The 18,159-nt window shown below is 31.9% G+C and overlaps 2 protein-coding genes across 9 annotated transcripts in view; both read right to left on the bottom strand.

Moving 5' to 3' along the window:
• Positions 1-3,196: 3,196 nt before the first annotated feature.
• Positions 3,197-12,235, bottom strand: LOC111416646 (probable phospholipid-transporting ATPase IIB). Of its 2 annotated transcripts, none has more exons than XM_023048719.2 (10): positions 11,853-12,235; positions 11,137-11,542; positions 10,506-11,071; positions 10,228-10,450; positions 9,569-10,171; positions 5,262-5,511; positions 4,550-5,118; positions 4,346-4,484; positions 4,092-4,295; positions 3,197-4,034 (listed from the first exon to the last, which is right to left on the bottom strand). In XM_023048719.2, the coding sequence occupies exons 1-10, from the start codon at positions 12,005-12,007 to the stop codon at positions 3,901-3,903; spliced, it is 3,249 nt and encodes a 1,082-aa protein (XP_022904487.2). In that variant the 5' UTR covers positions 12,008-12,235; the 3' UTR covers positions 3,197-3,900. The 2 variants fall into 2 exon arrangements, with proteins under 2 accessions (XP_022904487.2, XP_022904488.2); XM_023048720.2 differs by having other exon boundaries at positions 11,600-11,939.
• A 1,670-nt stretch (positions 12,236-13,905) lies between these two features.
• Positions 13,906-18,159, bottom strand: part of LOC111416647 (transcriptional repressor p66-beta simjang) — a 31,519-nt gene continuing 27,265 nt past the window's right edge. For 5 of the 7 annotated variants that reach the window (XM_023048722.2, XM_023048724.2, XM_023048723.2 and 2 more), the window contains one exon: positions 13,906-16,233. In XM_023048722.2, coding sequence (XP_022904490.1) covers positions 16,028-16,233 — 206 coding nt within the window. In that variant the 3' untranslated portion in view covers positions 13,906-16,027. The remainder of the gene's footprint in view (positions 16,234-18,159) is intronic. The other 2 variants (XM_023048726.2, XM_023048725.2) reach the window with 1 other exon arrangement.

An 18,159-nucleotide genomic window follows, 5' to 3' on the forward strand; every position in this document is an offset into this window, starting at 1 on the left:
GACGAATCTATTGGTGAGTACACGTGGGAAACGAGTTATCATCGGCGTAGCGGACCGGCCGAAGGAGGCACCGACTACCTGAGGCTGATTTGCGATCTGCTGATTGGACGAGAAACAGTTCGTTTAAACAGTTCCCGTGCGGTTATTATAAACATTTCGAAAAAATTTTATTAGAAAGATCGCTTCAGAATAATGTATCGTACAATCGTATAATGCTCTGATGCGGAAGATACGGGACACGCTGTATATATATATATATTAAAGACAATTCAGGAAGGGTTAATGCAATTTATTATCAATTGTAGCGTAGTTTCTCAAAGAAAAAGCTGCCAAGTTGTAAATTTGAATGTGTGTGCATATACAAAACAAACAAAACTTTCGCTATTGGGCCCACGATTATCCTCGCAATATCCACGAAATACCTTTCCATATTGTGCATGTGATAGTTTGGTGTGTAATTACCTCTTTCGGTATAATCAGACTATACTCTGTTTTTAAACCAGGAGGAGTAAACGCGAAAGTCAGATTTACACTAGGAAAAATCACCAGAAAATATCACTAGATATTTTGGCGGTAAATTTAAATTAATAATTCTTATTTATTTATTTACTTATTATTGTATTTATTTTCGTTTGTTATCGTCAACACTAAACATACAAATTAACATTGAAGTTATGACTCATAACTTATGAGTAAGGCCCGGAACTTTTGTAACGGTATGATACGATTTACCCCCTCCACTTGTTCTCCTAGAAAATGATCGGTTGTTATTGACGACCGACGATCGGTTTTTTATTGCGCATCAATGTCAACATTGTCAACTGTCAGTACGATTTCACTGTTGTCCAAATGTGCAGTATTCGACGCTTTTCATCCGCATAATTTCGTCAAATTTGCTATTTATCTTTCTTTAGTTACCTTTAATTGGAAGTTGGAGTTCTGCTTGAGTTTGTATTATTGTTTTTTTAAGAATTGTTTTTAGTTTCCCTTTGTGGTAAAATTGTTGTTCGGATTTGAGAATTGTTCAACAAATTGCCGAAAACAATATACCTTTAACTCTTAAGGAAAAATATGGTTCAATAGCTCAGTATTTTATTTATGCTCCATTTACAAGTTGTGATGTTGAAAGATTATTTTCTAGGTACAAACTCATTTTAACGTCAACTAGAACGTCATTTACAGAAGAAAATTTAGGGATGGTTGTTTCAATATGCGTTAACAGCAATTTTTTTATATCCGTATCCGATTTGTGATTGATATTACAAATCGGATCATGTTTGTTTGAATTAAAGTTATAAAATATATTTTTTTTTAATATTTTCAGATCGTACTGACAGTTGACACTGACGTGTAATAAACCGATTGTCGGTCGTTAACAACAACTGATGAGGTGAGTTGACTTGACGCCATCGACTTGTTTTCTAGGAGAACAAGTGGTGGGGGTAAATCGTATCGTTCCGTTACAAAAGTTCCGTGCCCTACTTATGAGTATATTTATTTCAAAATATAATAAAGAAGGGTTTAAGAACACAAAATTTACAATAATGACACGAAACTGTCGAATTGTCAATAACCTAACCTTCAAATTCAAAATCAAAATTGCCTGTGTGTGAACTTCCTCGCATTCAACCAATCACGTGCAAGGTCAATCTGATGACAAATTTAAAATACTCCTCCTGGTTTAAAAACAGTATAATTGCTAAAGAAAACTTCATGGTATAATTAATGTTTGTAAACAAAACTAACCTTACCTAACATTCCTTCACGCTATAATTGACATTACAAAAGAAAACTTCACGCTATAATTGCCATTACTAATTTCCAAAGAAAACTTCATGGTATAATTAATGTTTGTAAACAAAACTAACCTTACCTCACATTCCTTCACGCTATAATTGACATTACAAAAGAAAACTTCACGCTATAATTGCCATTACAAATTGCCAAAGAATACTTCATGGTATAATTAATGTTTGTAAACAAAACTAACCTTACCGAACATTCCTTCACGCTATAATTGACATTACAAAAGAAAACTTCACGCTCTAATTGCCATTACTAATTGCCAAAGAAAACTTCATGGTATAATTAATGTTTGTAAACAAAACTAACCTTACCTAACATTCAGCGTCTGAAGACACAGGGCTAAACCCGAAACTTAAAAATATACAACTTAGCGCTGAATAACAATTAAAACTAGAACTATACTTTGTTTTTAAACCAGGAGGAGTAAACGCGAAAGTCAGATTTACACTGGGAAAAATCACCAGAAAATATCACTAGATATTTTGGCGGTAAATTTAAATTAATAATTATTATTTATTTACTTATTATTGTATTTATTTTCGTTTGTTATCGTCAACACTATACATACAAATTAACATTCAAGTTATGAGTGTATTTATTTCAAAATATAATAAAAAAGGGTTTAAGAACACAAAATATACAATAATGACACGAAACTGTCGAATTATCAATTACCTTCAAATTTAAAATTCAAAATTGCCTGTGTGTGAACCTTCCTCGCATTCAACCAATCACGTGCAAGGTCAATCTGGTGACAAATTTAAAATACTCCTCCTGGTTTAAAAACAGAGTATAGTTCTTTGAAGAAAACGACGACGTTTTGGCGATAGTGAGTGACTTTGAATAGTTACGTCCACCTGTTGAGTACATGTTTTAATTAATAAGATGGCGCCACAGCGCAGCGAATACCATGGGAGTTATGGAAGTAGCGAGAAACTGAACGCGTCATTTCTCGTTTTGATGACGTGTCCTGATAACCGGACTTGTCCAGATGTGATTTTTTTCTGTGGGGATATTTAAAAGAACGTGTTTTCCTTAAAAAAAACCCTTACTTTAATGACGTTGATAAATGCCATTCCAGAAGAACTGCATTTGATTCAACGAGACAATTATTAGCCAATGTCATGGACAACTTCCGCCTCAGACTTGAAGTGTGTATTAAAGAGGATGATCGTCACAAGCGTGATATACCGTATTTTCTCGAATCTTATCCGCACTCGATTTTAAAAATGATGGTAAAAAAAGTTGGTTTGCCAATGTAATCCACATCCGATTGTAATCCGCTTTTGATTTTAGAGCATATAAAATTTGTAAAAGGTGCGGACTAGATTCGAGAAAATACAGGGGGGGGGGTATCTGTTTTGGATGGAACGCTGTAACTCAATGCAAATTAAATATAACTGTATATTTAGTAAATAATTGTATACATATATTTATATTATCTAATAAATTAATTAACAACACAATTATTCTTAATTATTCACATAGAGAATTATTTATCACTGTAACCTTAAAAATGAAAATATTTTATATAAAATAAAAAATAACTTGAAGAAAAAAATTTATTGACTAAAAAAGATTGCGATCAAAAATACTATTTTCTGTTTCCTACGTTATTCGAGCCGGAATCTAAAAATATCAATTTCAAGTTTGCATCTTTTAATTATTAATGGATTTGTTTCTTTTTAGAGTTTAGTATGGTGAACTTGCATTTTAAAACTTTTCAGATTGAATATTTTACTTATTTTTTTGAAATTTTAGTTAAATTGACACAATTTTCACAAGATATCATTCGTTAAAATCCTATTTTACCTTTATATTTAAAAATCTTTTTTATCTTTTCTTACAAAACGATTTTCACTTTTATGCAAAATTTCCAATATTAATAAAAATATTAGTTTAATTTTTACTCAAATCAAAATTTATAAATTATACTTTAGATTTCTTTATATAATAATCACGTTATTTATAATGATATTCAAAAATCATTTATGATTTCTGTTTTATAATAAATGCACTTAAAATCGAATAAAACGCAATTATAAAAAACGAAATAGAAATTTATAAACATTTATGTACGTTTCTGGTTTCTGTTTAAGATAATTTGCTGTAACTCGGTGGTGAAAATTTCTTCCTTAAAATCTTCAAGACGTAAAGCGGGAGACAGGATATAAGCGTGATCACTAATACTTTCCAAAGGAAAGCCAAAGTTCTAATAAATTCGGAGTCTAAAAATGAAAAAAATAAATAAATAAATGTTTTTAATAAATTTTTTTAGAAATTACCAAAGTAATCGTGCAATACTATAAGTGAAAGCACGTAAAGTGCCAAAGAGAATAGTTCCGCTATCACCATCAACTTGTGCCACGTACGTATGTTTAAGGCCACCATTATCAGTTCTGTTAATATTAACGAACTAAAACTGATTGCCACTATGTGTATAAATTCATCTTCAAACAACAATAACGCTCCATACATTATAACTCCTCCTACAAATAGATATTAAGATTTATTTAAATTAATAAAAAGATTAACTCACCTTGATATATTGAAATTAGCACCCACATAAAGAACGTTTTATATGATAAACTACGTCCTTTCGCCAAATCTTTATATAATTCAGGATAAGTTAACGCTATTTCAGCTTTTACATCTTGATCCAAAACCAAACTAAATACCTACAAAACAAAAAAAAATATCTTTCTATAAAAACGAAGAATACGAATTTATTATTTCAACTTACAGGGAACATAGTGTAAACCGTTGCATATCCCACCATCAAAAATCCTTGATACAATGCAACAGAACTCAAATAAAAAACACTGCTAAAAACAGCCTGCATCACCGAAATAATTAACCCACGATGAATAACAAATTGAGATAACGACGCCGATCGTTTATAAGACCTTCTTCCATGCACTAATAATAATCGTGCCAAATGTGAAAATTGAGGAATACTAAAATCGCCAGCTAAACTAGCTTGCTTCCCTTCGCGACCTTCGATACCTATCCCTGCATCAGCTTGTTGGATCATACTGACATCATTTCCCCCATCTCCAACAGCCGCTGTTCGTTTCCCTGTGTACTTTTGAATTAACTGAACAACTTGTGCTTTTTGTGTTGGGGAGCATCGACAACAAACTACCGATGGCGCCAAACAAGCTAGTTCCATAAATTCTTGTTCATAACAGGAGAGACATGCTTCGAGACTAACTCCACTGATCACAAGGGCGCAATCAGTTTTACGACGAAAATTGTTTAATTCATGGTGAGCGTCCGTTCTAGTCGTTACATTTTTGAAAATGTGTAATCCTAAAAAAAGCAACATTCAAATGAAATACATTTTACGCCATTAATAAGATGGCGGATTTTCAGTTCTTTCACAGCCTTTAAATAATAAAAATTACTAAATTTAAAATCTATAATAATAAATAAGATAATAAATTTTTAACTACCTTGAGTTCTTGAAACTAATCTTGAACTTTTCGCAATACAAGTAGCCGTTTCTAATTTATCACCAGTCAACATCCAAATTTTTATCCCAGCATTTCTTAAAACTTCCAAAGTTGGTCGTACATTATCCTGCAATTTATCTTCAACTCCCGTTACACACAGTAATTCCATTTCCCGTTCTAAAGATTCAACAACTTGCGCTACGCGAGCTGAACGATCGGTCACACACATATTAGCAGCTTTATAACGATTCTAAAACACAGATACAATATCGTCGGTATACAAGAGAAAGTCCACAGATAGTGGTTTTGAGTTATTAGTATTCTAATTTTTGCTTCTTATTATAAAATCAATTATTTTACGTGAGATTAGTTTATAATGATTTTTATAAATAATATAGTTTTTTGAATATGTATTTTAAATTAAAAAAGTCTATAATTAATTTAAGCAAATACTAAACCAGTAACTCATTTCAACTGCATAGGTTTGTAATGGTTTCTATGAACAATGCAAATTCTAGAATATGTATTTAAACTTAAAAAAGACTATAATTAAACAAGTAGTAGTAACTAGTTTCAACTTCATATGTCTTCATCACTATATTCATTGTGTGACGGTTCTGGACACTTGTCTTTCAAGGAATTGTCACTCGGTATGTCAACCATGGTATTCGATCGGAATTACCCCCTTACGGCAAAGTTGAATTAAATCGTTTTTCTTCTTGATATAAGCAAGGGTTCAGTATAACATTTCTTTAACTCAGTTTCTTTTGGAATATTATTACTGGGTCTACCTTTTGTTTTGCCTTTAATGTTAAACATTTTATACTCTTCATCATAGTTGTATCGGTACATTATAAACTTTTTTTGTCTTTTTCGTACCTTAATTGTTTGATCTTTAATCATTCTATTTTTTCTCCCCCTTCATCCCGAATTGTATTTTGTAGTATAGATGTATTGAGTGCTTTCAAGTCAATAATGTCACGGTAAGTCATTTGCTCTACAATGTAGGCCCAGAAGTTTTATTTTTGCCTCTCTTAGAGCTTGCTAGTGTCATAATTGTCTTCCAATCATTAAGACAAAATAGAGGAATGTATTTTTTTGCACTTTCAATTGCACTATGCATCGAATCGGCCTCCATGTGCGAGTGACCTTTTTCTAAAAAGTTGTGAGTAATAATCTCTAAAGGTAACTGGTTGACTACAAACAACAAAAGAGCCGCAATGTATTTATTTCGGTTTTGGCCGCCACATGTGTCGCTAAAGAGTGACACTTCTTTGACAGTATCAGGTAAAGTTTTAAACCACTTCAATAAAGCTGTACCTATTTCACAACTTCCTCGTTGGCCATCAACTTCGGACCAAAGGTAACAATATCCCTTATTTGGTGGAGCTGCTTCATAAATTGCTAAATTGTATGCACATAGCTTTCGACTGTAGTAAAGAGGTGATACATCGGAGCATGGAATTTGCAGGACACTCTGTAAGTCAAAACTTACTGATACAAAAGTTTTGTCATGAATTGCTCTTTGTTTATCTAAATCTTTTGCTCTATTAGTATCATCCCTTCGCTTTATGTGAGAAAGAAATTCTTCTGATTTTTCAATAGATTTAGCTTCTTTAACACACAGCAAACATTGATCTTTCTTTGGTTTGAAGAAAGATAAGTTATACTGCGTACAAAACACCCTCTTATATGTTATTGGAGAAACAAAATCCTTTTGATTGCTGATCTGTAAATCTTTGTACAATTCATACATTTTAAGGATGGATAAGGTAGAGTCAAGATACTTCCGTGTAGTTCCACGTCTACAATAGTGTGATTCCATCACAGGAAATGATTCTATATGTCTCTTCACCTCATTGAAAATGACAGGTTTAGTCTTATTTCCTGGGAAACTTTTTCCTCGTCGATCTTGAATTGAATGATTTATTCCATTTGTGTCTATGTTCATTATAGCAGAATCAACCGGTCCATGACTTATCGACAAGGTTTTTAAGTAAAAATTTTTACAAACTCTTTTCTTTTCTCCGTTTTTAACAAATGTATAAATTTTAGAGACATTTTTTGCAGGTCTACTAGAGTCCCTCGTTCGTTTTCTTCAGCATTCAGAAGTTGCAACGGTATTAATTATAAAGTCCTTTTGTCTGTCATAGGATAGACTGTGATACTGTTTACAGATATCTTGTCGACGATCTGCAGGAAATACTTCTGTACATTTGTAGCGGCAATTGTCACAATTTACATTTCTAGGGGACTTTGCAGGTATTTGTTTGCCTTTAGTATTAATATACGCTAAACACGATTTTTTTAATAACTTGTTTTTCTCACGTTTTGTTCCTTGAGGATTTTTTATTACCCATCTGCGTTTTTCTATAACTTGCGTAGGATTTCCTAGTGGTTCATTTATTATTAAAGTCGTAGGGCTTGTATTACTAGAATTAGTAGCAAATTCTACCGGAACATCCCTAAGATCATTAATAATTTCTTGTGCGTTGTTATAATAATTTTTCGAACAACTCATTTTGCCACTAAAATAAGGTATTATTGCATTAGCTTATTATTTTTTAAAACTAAATATCCGAAAAACAAAATTATTGTAATACGTGTAGATAACACTCATTTACGGCAGACATGCCAAATGTAGTGACGAGCTGGTCGGTTCATCAATACGCGGATGATGCGCGGATTTACATCTCTTGTGATATTATCAGTGTTGATGACACGGTGCGCTTGTTTAACTCTGACTTAAAGAATATTTGTGAGTGGTGTTCTGTTAACGGGTTAATTCTTAACGCGAAAAAAACTATATGTATGTGTGTCGGGTCGGCCAACAATCGCAGAAGAGCAATCGATAATTTATCGGTTCCTATACACCTCAATGGTACTGTCTTAGCGTTCTCTGAATCGACCAACAACTTAGGTCTTACTGTCGACAGTAATCTTAATTTTGCGGAACATGTAAATAAGAAAATTGGTGTGTGCTACTATAAGTTAAAATCGTTATATAAATTTAAGTCATTGTTGTCACCACAATTGAAATGGAGACTTGTTAACTCCTTAATTCTAAGTCAACTTGATTACTGTAGTAACGTTTACTACAATTTTCTATCAGCTACTTTAAAAAATCGTATTCAAATACTTCAGAACAGTGGACTTAGGTTTTCGTACTCGATTGATCGTAGAGAACATGTTACCCCCTATTACATAAGATATTCTATCTTAAAAATGGAACCTAGATGTACACTCTTGCTAGCTGTTATGTTATACAATGTAATATTTTACAAATTGCCTTATTATTTATATTGTATCTTAGTACCAAGATCGCAAATACATAACGTTAATCTAAGACAAACCAGGTTGTTGACGATTCCCAAACATAAATCTGCTAAATTTTGTGGTAGCTTTGCGTACAGAAGCACCTACAATTTATAATTGCTTTTCAGATGTTTTTCAGTTGAAATCTAATAGATCTTTTAAATGCACCTTGAAGCGCAGGCTTCTTGAAGAACAAGAATCAAAATGTTAAGTTTAATTATTTTTATTTTGTTGGTTATTACTTTGATATATATGTATTTATTTTTGGTTTTCTAGTTTTCTAGTAATCAGCTATGCTGTACCCTACATATATATATATGATATGTATATACTTTATATGTATATTTCTTTTTGGGCAAATTAAATAAATAAATAAATAAAAATAGTTGCCAAAGATTAAGTCTAATAACATAGAACACAATTTTATTTTGATTTAAGTAATAATTGTTATGATAAACTGTTTAAACTTCAAACGTCACTCTCTTTTCCCCCTCTGTCACATCATATTTCTGTATCTTTTCTCTCATTTTTTTCGTTAAGCATAATGCATGGCTATCTTAATTTAAGTCAAATCCTAGAGATAAAAATATTGACAAGAAAACATGACTAAGGTCCACTTTTACTACCTCTTGATAAATTTTACCGATAGATAAATTGGAGCTCTTAACCAATGAGAGCGCTTAAAACCGCTGTAACCATGGTAATTATCTATCGGATAAATTTATCAAGAGGTGGTAAAAGTGGGCCTAAGTCCACTTAGTCATTTTCTCCTGTACAGGTTTTTACAAAATGGACTTGGTCATTATGGAATTTGAAATTATAAGCATTATTATGGCATTTTTGGACTTGTTCATTTTTTCCAGAAAAATAATATTGAATATCTGGTACATGAGCATTGAAATCTAAAAATCTAAAATTTTAGACTTGGTCACATTCTCTTGTATACCGACGATATACAATAACCTGAAAGATTTATTTATTTATTCACCTACCTCAAAATCGTTATATTGTTCCTCGGAGAGTATTTTTTTAGCAACAACCAAAGTTCTTAAACCTTCCCTAGCCATATTTCCAACTTCCTCTTCTAACCAATCAGTATATTGAACAATCGCAGCCATAACCACATCAGCTCCTTTTAAATAAAAAACAATCTCTCCCGATTGTAAATCTTTTACAATAATTCCCATTCGTTTTGTTTCACTTTCGAATGGAAAAACTTGCAAGATGGAATAATTCAACAGCTTCCCATTTGGCGCTTTTAATTGTATCGCTTGAAGGTCGCGGTGACTTAAAGTTAACCCCACTTCTTGCGTCCATTGAACAAGGGCCACTTCGTCGGGACTTGAAGCTTGATAAGACATCGGAACGTCTTGCACTTGAATTTGAATATGTTGATCTGCTTCCGCATCTGACCCAACTGAACTTGTTTCGCTATCCTCGCCAGCTTCATAAACAGGAGTTACATTGTGACATAAAGCTAAAGCTTGAACTCCGTCAATGATCCGTGTATTATCGGAACGCCTAAATTTACTACTTGTTTGTTTTGTATCGGAACCGCTTGTTGAAGCATAAGCGAGTTTCAGAATTGCAGATAACTAAAAATTTTAATGAATTACAAATTTTAAATGCAATTAAATCAAAACATTATTACATCTGTAAATCCATCTTGTGTATAACATGTGTTTCCCAGATGTAACTTCTTTAAGACCATTGAATTTTGAGTTAACGTTCCTGTTTTATCGCTTAGCAAATATGAAATTCGTCCCAATTCTTCCGGAATCGTTGTGCATCTTACAGCTGTACCTTTCATTGCAGGATCACGACCAATCGACCAAGAATAATAAGATTTTCCCATATCCAAATTAACTCGTAAACTAAATCAAAAAACTAAATTACGAAATCAATATCAAAAACATATTCTATTCGTACCTTATTGGGATGATATATGAAAATAAAAGAATAAATCTAAACATGTATCGATACCACGGTCCGGCGAATCCTTTTAAAACCATCATTAAAAGTGCTAAACCAACAACGGCCGCGAATAAAAGCTTCGTTAAAGTGTTTAATTCCATATCTAATAAGCCAACTTTTGATCTCGGTTGAGAATTATTCATAACAGATCTAGTTTCTGGTCCTGTATAAATTACAACACCCAAAGCTTGACCTGAAGCGATTATACAGTTTGTCCATAAAGTATTTCTTAAATCAAGACTTTCATCTCCATTCATTGCATCGTGTCGACTAAAAGTTCCAATAAATGAATGGATATCACGTTGTGGTTTTTCAGCATAAATCGAAGCATTTAATTGAACTAAATCCTTATCGTGGGGTAATTTTTGAGTGGTTGGAACCGCAAGGCGTAATTTCCAATCAGTTTCACCATCTAATTGGTCAGTTCGAACAAAAACTGAGCCACTACGATCTGATGTACGTAAAAGAACTAAATCTGCAGGGACTCGTTCTTCTTTATCTACTAAAATTAAATCTCCAACCTAAATAAAATATACAAATAAAATTTAATTCATAAACAAAAGGGAGATTATTTTTATTTTTTTACTTTTAATTTTGATGCGGCAACGGTTTCAAAACCACCATCGATATTAAACATTCTCCTCACTTTTTGACTATTCACTTCTTGATCTCTTTTGTGTCTTCGTAAATCATCAATGGCTTCTCGGCAAATTGTAACGAATAAAACAAAACATAAAGGACCCCAATAAGTATATAGGTAACCAATTCTTATATCGGGTACAAATTGACTCGTTGCCATAATTAAAAAGTAAAGGTTCAAAAAGAATTTGAATTGCTGATAAAGCACCAGCGGCAAAAAAGTAAAAAAGTTATATTTTTGGTTTCTGATGGCGTTTGCAGGGAATTGACCCATTGTGGGTTTTCCCAAGTATATAGTCCGTGGTCGTAATTCTCTCGGCCCGCAACATCTTCGCCACAAAGAGCACCAACAGCTGCAACACGATTTACACAACATCACTCAATAAAAATAATAACTCTTTTATGCCTACCTAAAGATAAAGCTCTCTCTGTTTGATCTAGTAATTAACGGTATGTCCTCTTTTGACGCCGGTTTAGATAACGTACTTTGTGAGTCAACGCTCTCCATCGTGTTTACACGGAATTGATATCATCAATATTTATTTATAAGTAATTTTAGAAACGATTTTATACGTATTTTACTTTGACATACGTCAAAAAATGACAGTCAACTAAATAATAAAGAGAGCTACCAACCCTTGATGAACAAAAATTCCTACTTACCCACATATAACCCCTAAAAAATTTCTTCTGCGCGATGATTTTCTGGTACGATTTGGAACGGTATACGTTTCCATTTCGCTACCATGGTTTGTCGAATGATCTAATAAAAACTCTGTTTCGTCGCTGTTATCGAAATCCTGCATGGGATATTCCATTACCCAAAAAAAACTTACACTAACCTAACATTCCTAGTAATAACACTTTTATCACTGAGACGTTTCGCATTTTAAAACCACGATAAGTTTCTTACTATCTAAACGAATTAAACGTATTTAATTTCCGTAAAGTGATCTTCAAAACGATGTTTATTTTATTTACACAATCATAATTGTTTTATTTTCTGGAAAAACTATCATTGGTTCGGTGCTCTCCTTTTTGTAAGGTGGTTTTATGATTTTTACAGTTGGCAACCCCTAAAATCGTTTTCCCCTTTTAAAAAATAAATACGTGTACTACGTAAATAAGGAAAATTCGGAGGAAATAGACGGTTTAAATAAACACGAGGAGGTTTATTTATAGATATATGGAAATTATCGATAATTTAAATGAACACATGTTTCTAGTTAACGAACAAAAATACTTAGAACAAGGAATATTTTGGAGCGTTACCAGATTTTATGAAATTCTATTCTAAAACTTGCAAAAAAATACTTGATTCTATTTTCTAACCTTACATTAACATTCCAAAAAGACAAATAAACTATGGTTTACGTGTTACAAATTTAAATATCCTGCCAATTTAATCGGACCGTTTACAACTGGGTCAAACTCAAACGAATGAGTCAATTGATTTTAAAAATAAAGTCGATTTTTAAGTGATTTGTTTATTACGTTTATAAAAATTCTCTTAAAATGTGATAAAGGGAGTTTTATCAATGACGTCAATAATTCTAGGAAATGTTATATTTTTGTAATTACCTATAAAATACATAGCTTATATCATCTATAAATGATAATTTTTGATTGTAATTAATATCATTGCATAAAAATTTGCCTTTTTACCAAATTCAGCTTTTATGACGCATTTAATATCGCATTCCATCAAATTCAATAATGTTAAAAGTAAAGCTGATAAATCAACCAAATTCTGACCTCAATAGAAGATTAATGAAGATGGCACAGAGGTGCTGTTTCAATTGCAGAATATTTTAAAAATTCCTTGGTTGACGACACGGTTATGCTGGCGAGCTTCATACATAGGTTATGAATTCTTAAATTCTTGGTCATTGATTCCCATTATACGACTAATATGCAAAGCTGCTATTCATCGCGGTTTGAATTTTGAGCCCGTAATCCAACAAGTGCGGACTTCAACACGACGTGCTAGAATGGGTCGTTTCTAGCGTACATGTGTCCTCGTCATGACGTAAAACTTTTCTAACGTAAATTGTTAAGTGTGTAAAGCAGTTTTCGAAACCAACATTAATTACCAGAAGTCGAGATAGAAAGATGGGAAAATGTTTGTCAAATGACCAATCTTGCAGAACAGCAGAAAATACCTGGACATTATCTTGGAGACCATAAATACGAGAGCCAATATAATAGAGAACCAACTTCATCTATTTGTTTTTCGGTTGCCGTGGTTTAGAATTGGGTTACTTTTTGGGGTTAGGTTAGGTTAGTTTAAAGTTGGCTTCAGCTTGCATAATCATTATACATAGATAAATTAGATTAAAATGAGTTAACAGTTGTAGGGTTTGCTTCATTTTAGGTTACATTACTTTGGAATTGAATAGGGTTGCTTTGGAGCTAGATTACTTTATTTTTGATATGATTTAGCTTTGAAGTTGCGTTATTATTAGTGTTGGTACGAAGTTGGATTGGGTTGCTTTTTGTCTAATTTAGGGTTGGGTTGACTTGTTTTAGAATAACATTGCTCTGCAACTAGTTGAATTACTTTATGGTTGAGTTTGTGTAGATTTGGAATATTTTTTTAACAGATCTTGCGCGGGAAGCGACTAAAGTCGTTTTGCATGGTATTGACAACCCTTACACGGTAAGACTTTGGTGGCAAAGCGCTCGCGCAAGATGTGTTAAATAATTAAAAACAAAATTATATAACTTATGAGCCATTTTTATTTGAAAAAACATCGTGTGACGAAATAATGATACATAATCCTTATAAAATAGAATGTATTTATCCCACACAGATGTAATAAGGTACGCACACTTACAAAAAAAGGGTGAGTCGTTTATTTAAATTTATAATAATTTTTTAGTTAATTTTAGATACAAGACCAGAAACAATTTCAAAATAAAAACACGGCATTATTTTTCAAATAAACGAAACCATCATTTCTTCTTCGATTTTGGTGATCTGAAAACGGTCTTTTCGAAATGAAATACCACAGCCGATTTTATTTATATTTAAATATATAAAGGGGGGGAGAGGGAGGACACAAAAGTATTTCATCTAAGTTTAACGCCGAACTATTTATCCTTGATTTTTTTCCCTCCCTTTTTTTTTCGTTTTCGGGGGAAAAGTTACGGATAAAAAGCGCTACAGGATACGACTAACCACTATTTTAGAGGCCTACAAAGAAGGTCTTTTCACATTTCATTTATCAATCGTTAATTTTTTTTATCTTTTTCGAAAAAGGAAATATGTAACCGTTTCCGTCTTCTTTTTTTCATTACTTTTCTTTTTAAATCTCGTTTTTTGGAACACTTCTGTATTGAAATCCTTATTAATTATTTTATTTTAAGTATTGTGTATTGCGTCTTGTGCTTAAAGAGATATTTTTTTAAATATTTTTTTTTCTTTTCGTTAAAAATCGGATTCCGAGGGAGTTGCCTTTTTAATAGTAATTGACGATTTTTATCGTTCCCCTCGGAATAATTATTTTACAGTTTGATAGCGAGAAAGAGATTATTTTTTTATATACAGGTATTTCTTTCAAAATTAAATAGCAGAAATTAACTTAAATTTATATAATATAAGGCTGAAACTTTCAAGTAAGACTCCTTTAAGAAATTATTTAAAAAAAAATGTAATGGAGGGTTTCGTTAATTATTTTATTTTTAAGTATTTAATGATTCATGGTATTTAATTTTGAATTCCTGTACATACACATTTTTTGTTTAAATTAGAAAATTCGATTTCATTTAATTTTTATGATTTATTGAAATCATAAAGAAACGGATTTTTTTATCATCATCGACAACAAATTTACGTAATAAACATCAATTGAGCCTTTACTTTTTCACATCTATTTACAGAATAAATGGGTTATTTTATTAATTCAATATTATTTACTAAAATAGAAAAAAATTGTTTAGAAAGAAATAAATAACAGAACTTTTCTTTCGATAATATTGAATTAATTTTTGATGAACTCAAGACCTTTCGTTTAATTTTCCTTTAATTAAAAGGAAGTGGGAAGAATTAATTAACGAATAATTTTAACTAAAGGATGTAGACGATACGTCTAAAAAAAGAATAGTATTGAACATTAAAGAGCTGCGTCTCTTACAGTCACAATTAGGAAAAAATAATATTGTACATCGAGTTAATCTAAAAAATAAATTTATGCAAATAACTTACGTTTACGCACCTTTTTTTATTATTAATTATTTCATTAACTATCGTACAATGTTGTAAAAAACACATTTTTTTAATGTTTATATCGTAAAATGTATTTACACAGTTCATTCTCTTAGAAAAGAGAAAATATTAATTTACTCCTTACACGTTAACGTTTATTATAAGATTATTCCCTAAAAAGAATTCAATTACTTATACAAATATAGTTATTTTTTCAGTGACAATGTAATATTTCAGCATTTCTTTCTTTCCTTCTCTTTAATTTGTTTACAAATTAATTATAAAAATAAATAACCAAAGAAACTATTCCAAGGAGTACTCCTCAAACAAAAAGAAATAATATATACAATCCTAAAAAAATATCAGCAAAAAATTGTAATAATAAGAAAACAAAAAGCACCAAGGAATAAAACGAACGTAAAAAATTAGAAAACAAACATTTAAACTTGTTTCTAAAATAAATCGGAAACGTAATACGACAACCGTATTTCATATTTTTAACCCTCAACGTTTTTTCTTGTTAATAATCCGAGAACACTTTTTAAGTATACATCACCGAATCCGTGCCCCAAATAAAAAAAATTTTTTTTTTTCATCAAGAGTTTTTCATCTAATTCGTGTCACTACCACATCATGTCTTCCAATTGTGTCGTTGACCCGACTGTGGTGGAATCATATCCAATAGATACTGTCTTTGGAGTTCCGCGGCTCTCTGCATATCCGACAAGGATGGATTCATACCTTTTCCGGCTGCCGCTTGCGCCATCGCCAATTGATAGGGATATAGGAACGGTGCGAATGATAACATTTGCGCTTGAGGGCCGCCAGCTTGAAGAGCTACAAAACAAATTAATAACATTTAAAATAAATAGAAAGCGATCAAAATCATTCAAATTCATTATACAGGGTGTCTCAGCGAGACCGGTCATTAGACGTTTCTGGGGTTCTGGCCAAACAAAAAATTTGAGAATGCAGATATAAGTATTATCAATTACGTTTACTTCATCTAAAATATTTTCAGATTTCTTGCACTTCCGGTTATACCGGAAGTCGCCACCAACTTTATTTTTTTAAATGGAACACCCTGTATATTTTTACATATTTGGATTTGTCTGTTTTCAAGGTTTATGAATAACTTTACTTTTTGCAATTTGATTCGGCCGTTCTCGAGTTATTCGATTTTTTCTAGAAAAATCTGCTCCAACGGACATTTGTTAAAAAAATCATAGAACATTCAATTTTTGAGATATCAATTTAGGATTCAGAACATACTTAAACAACATGATGGAGTATGTTTTGGTGCCGAGAACGGCTGTCTAGATCGTTTGGTCACTTTACTATGACACGTTAACTTTTCGAAATTTGGAAGCACCATAACTTCATTTTTTTAAATGGCACCCCCCATATTTTATTACTTAGTCGTCTTCGGCGTCTCATTTTACATCTTTTATATTCCATATGTCCTATGCCTAACATTAATAGTTTGAGAAATAATTAGGGTTTTTTGAAAAATGCTCACATATCATATCGATATTAACCTAGTGTGCCATGGAAAACAAATGTTTAATGACTTATTGATAAACGTCAAAGTCTGATTTACGTTGTTTGATGCTTGTGAGTCTAAAACCAGTTAAAATGGATATTAATAACGTAAATAATGTTTATACAAATGAAGAAATCCATAATTTATTTTTTGTGCACGAAAAGTGCGACAAAGTTCTTAGTAGAACTTGCAGAATGTTTAATGAAAATTATGCACATTTATCTCCGATGACAAAAGGTAAATTTAGAAGAAGAGAAGCAAACTGACCAAAAAATGTAGTAGATAATGCAACGAAAGAGGTGAATACCTTGGCTTATTTCGAGCCCAGTACGAAGTTAAGAATTTCTTGATTTGTGTAAATATTACTTTCGTAATTGTTATCAATTTTAACTCGTTTCAGTACTAATATTAAGGGACATGACAGATAATTATTAGATCACATGCATCAAGTGACGTAAACAAGTGAGTCTTTGACAAGAACTCATTGAGAAGGATTGTTTTTCATGGCACACTAGGCTAAATATCCATATGATATGTGTGCATTTTTCAAAAAACCCTAATTATCTCCCAAACTATTAATATTAGGTATGGGATATAAAAGATGTAGAATGAGACACCGAAGACGACTAAGAAATAAAATATGGGGGGTGCCATTTAAAAAAATGAAGTTATGGTACTTCCAAATTTTGAAAAGTTAACGTGCCATAGTAAAGTGACCAAACGTTCTAGACAGCAGTTCTCAGCACCAAAACATACTCCATCATGTTGCTTAAGCATGTTCTCAATCCTAAATTGATATCCTAAAAATCGAGTGTTCTCTGATTTTTTGAACAAATGTCTGCTGGAGCAGATTTTTCTAGAAATATTCGAATAACTCGAGAACGGCCGAATCAAATTGCAAAAAGTAAAGTTATTTATAAACCTTGAAAACAGACAAATCCAAATATGTAAAAATATACAGGGTGTTCCATTTAAAAAAATAAAGTTGGTGGCGACTTCCGGTATAACCGGAAGTGCAAGAAATCTGAAAATATTTTAGACGAAGAGATCGTAATTGATAATACTTAAGTCTGAATTCTCAAATTTTTATTTTCGCCAGAACCCCAGAAACGTCTAATGACCGGTCTCGCTGAGACACCCTGTATGTCTCACGATTGATACTTTTTAATTTTGTACTATTCACCATGCATATAACCCACATTTCGTCTTTCACCTTCTGA

This window comes from Onthophagus taurus, chromosome 7 (genome assembly GCF_036711975.1).
Source record: "Onthophagus taurus isolate NC chromosome 7, IU_Otau_3.0, whole genome shotgun sequence".
NCBI classification, from domain to species: domain Eukaryota; kingdom Metazoa; phylum Arthropoda; class Insecta; order Coleoptera; family Scarabaeidae; genus Onthophagus; species Onthophagus taurus.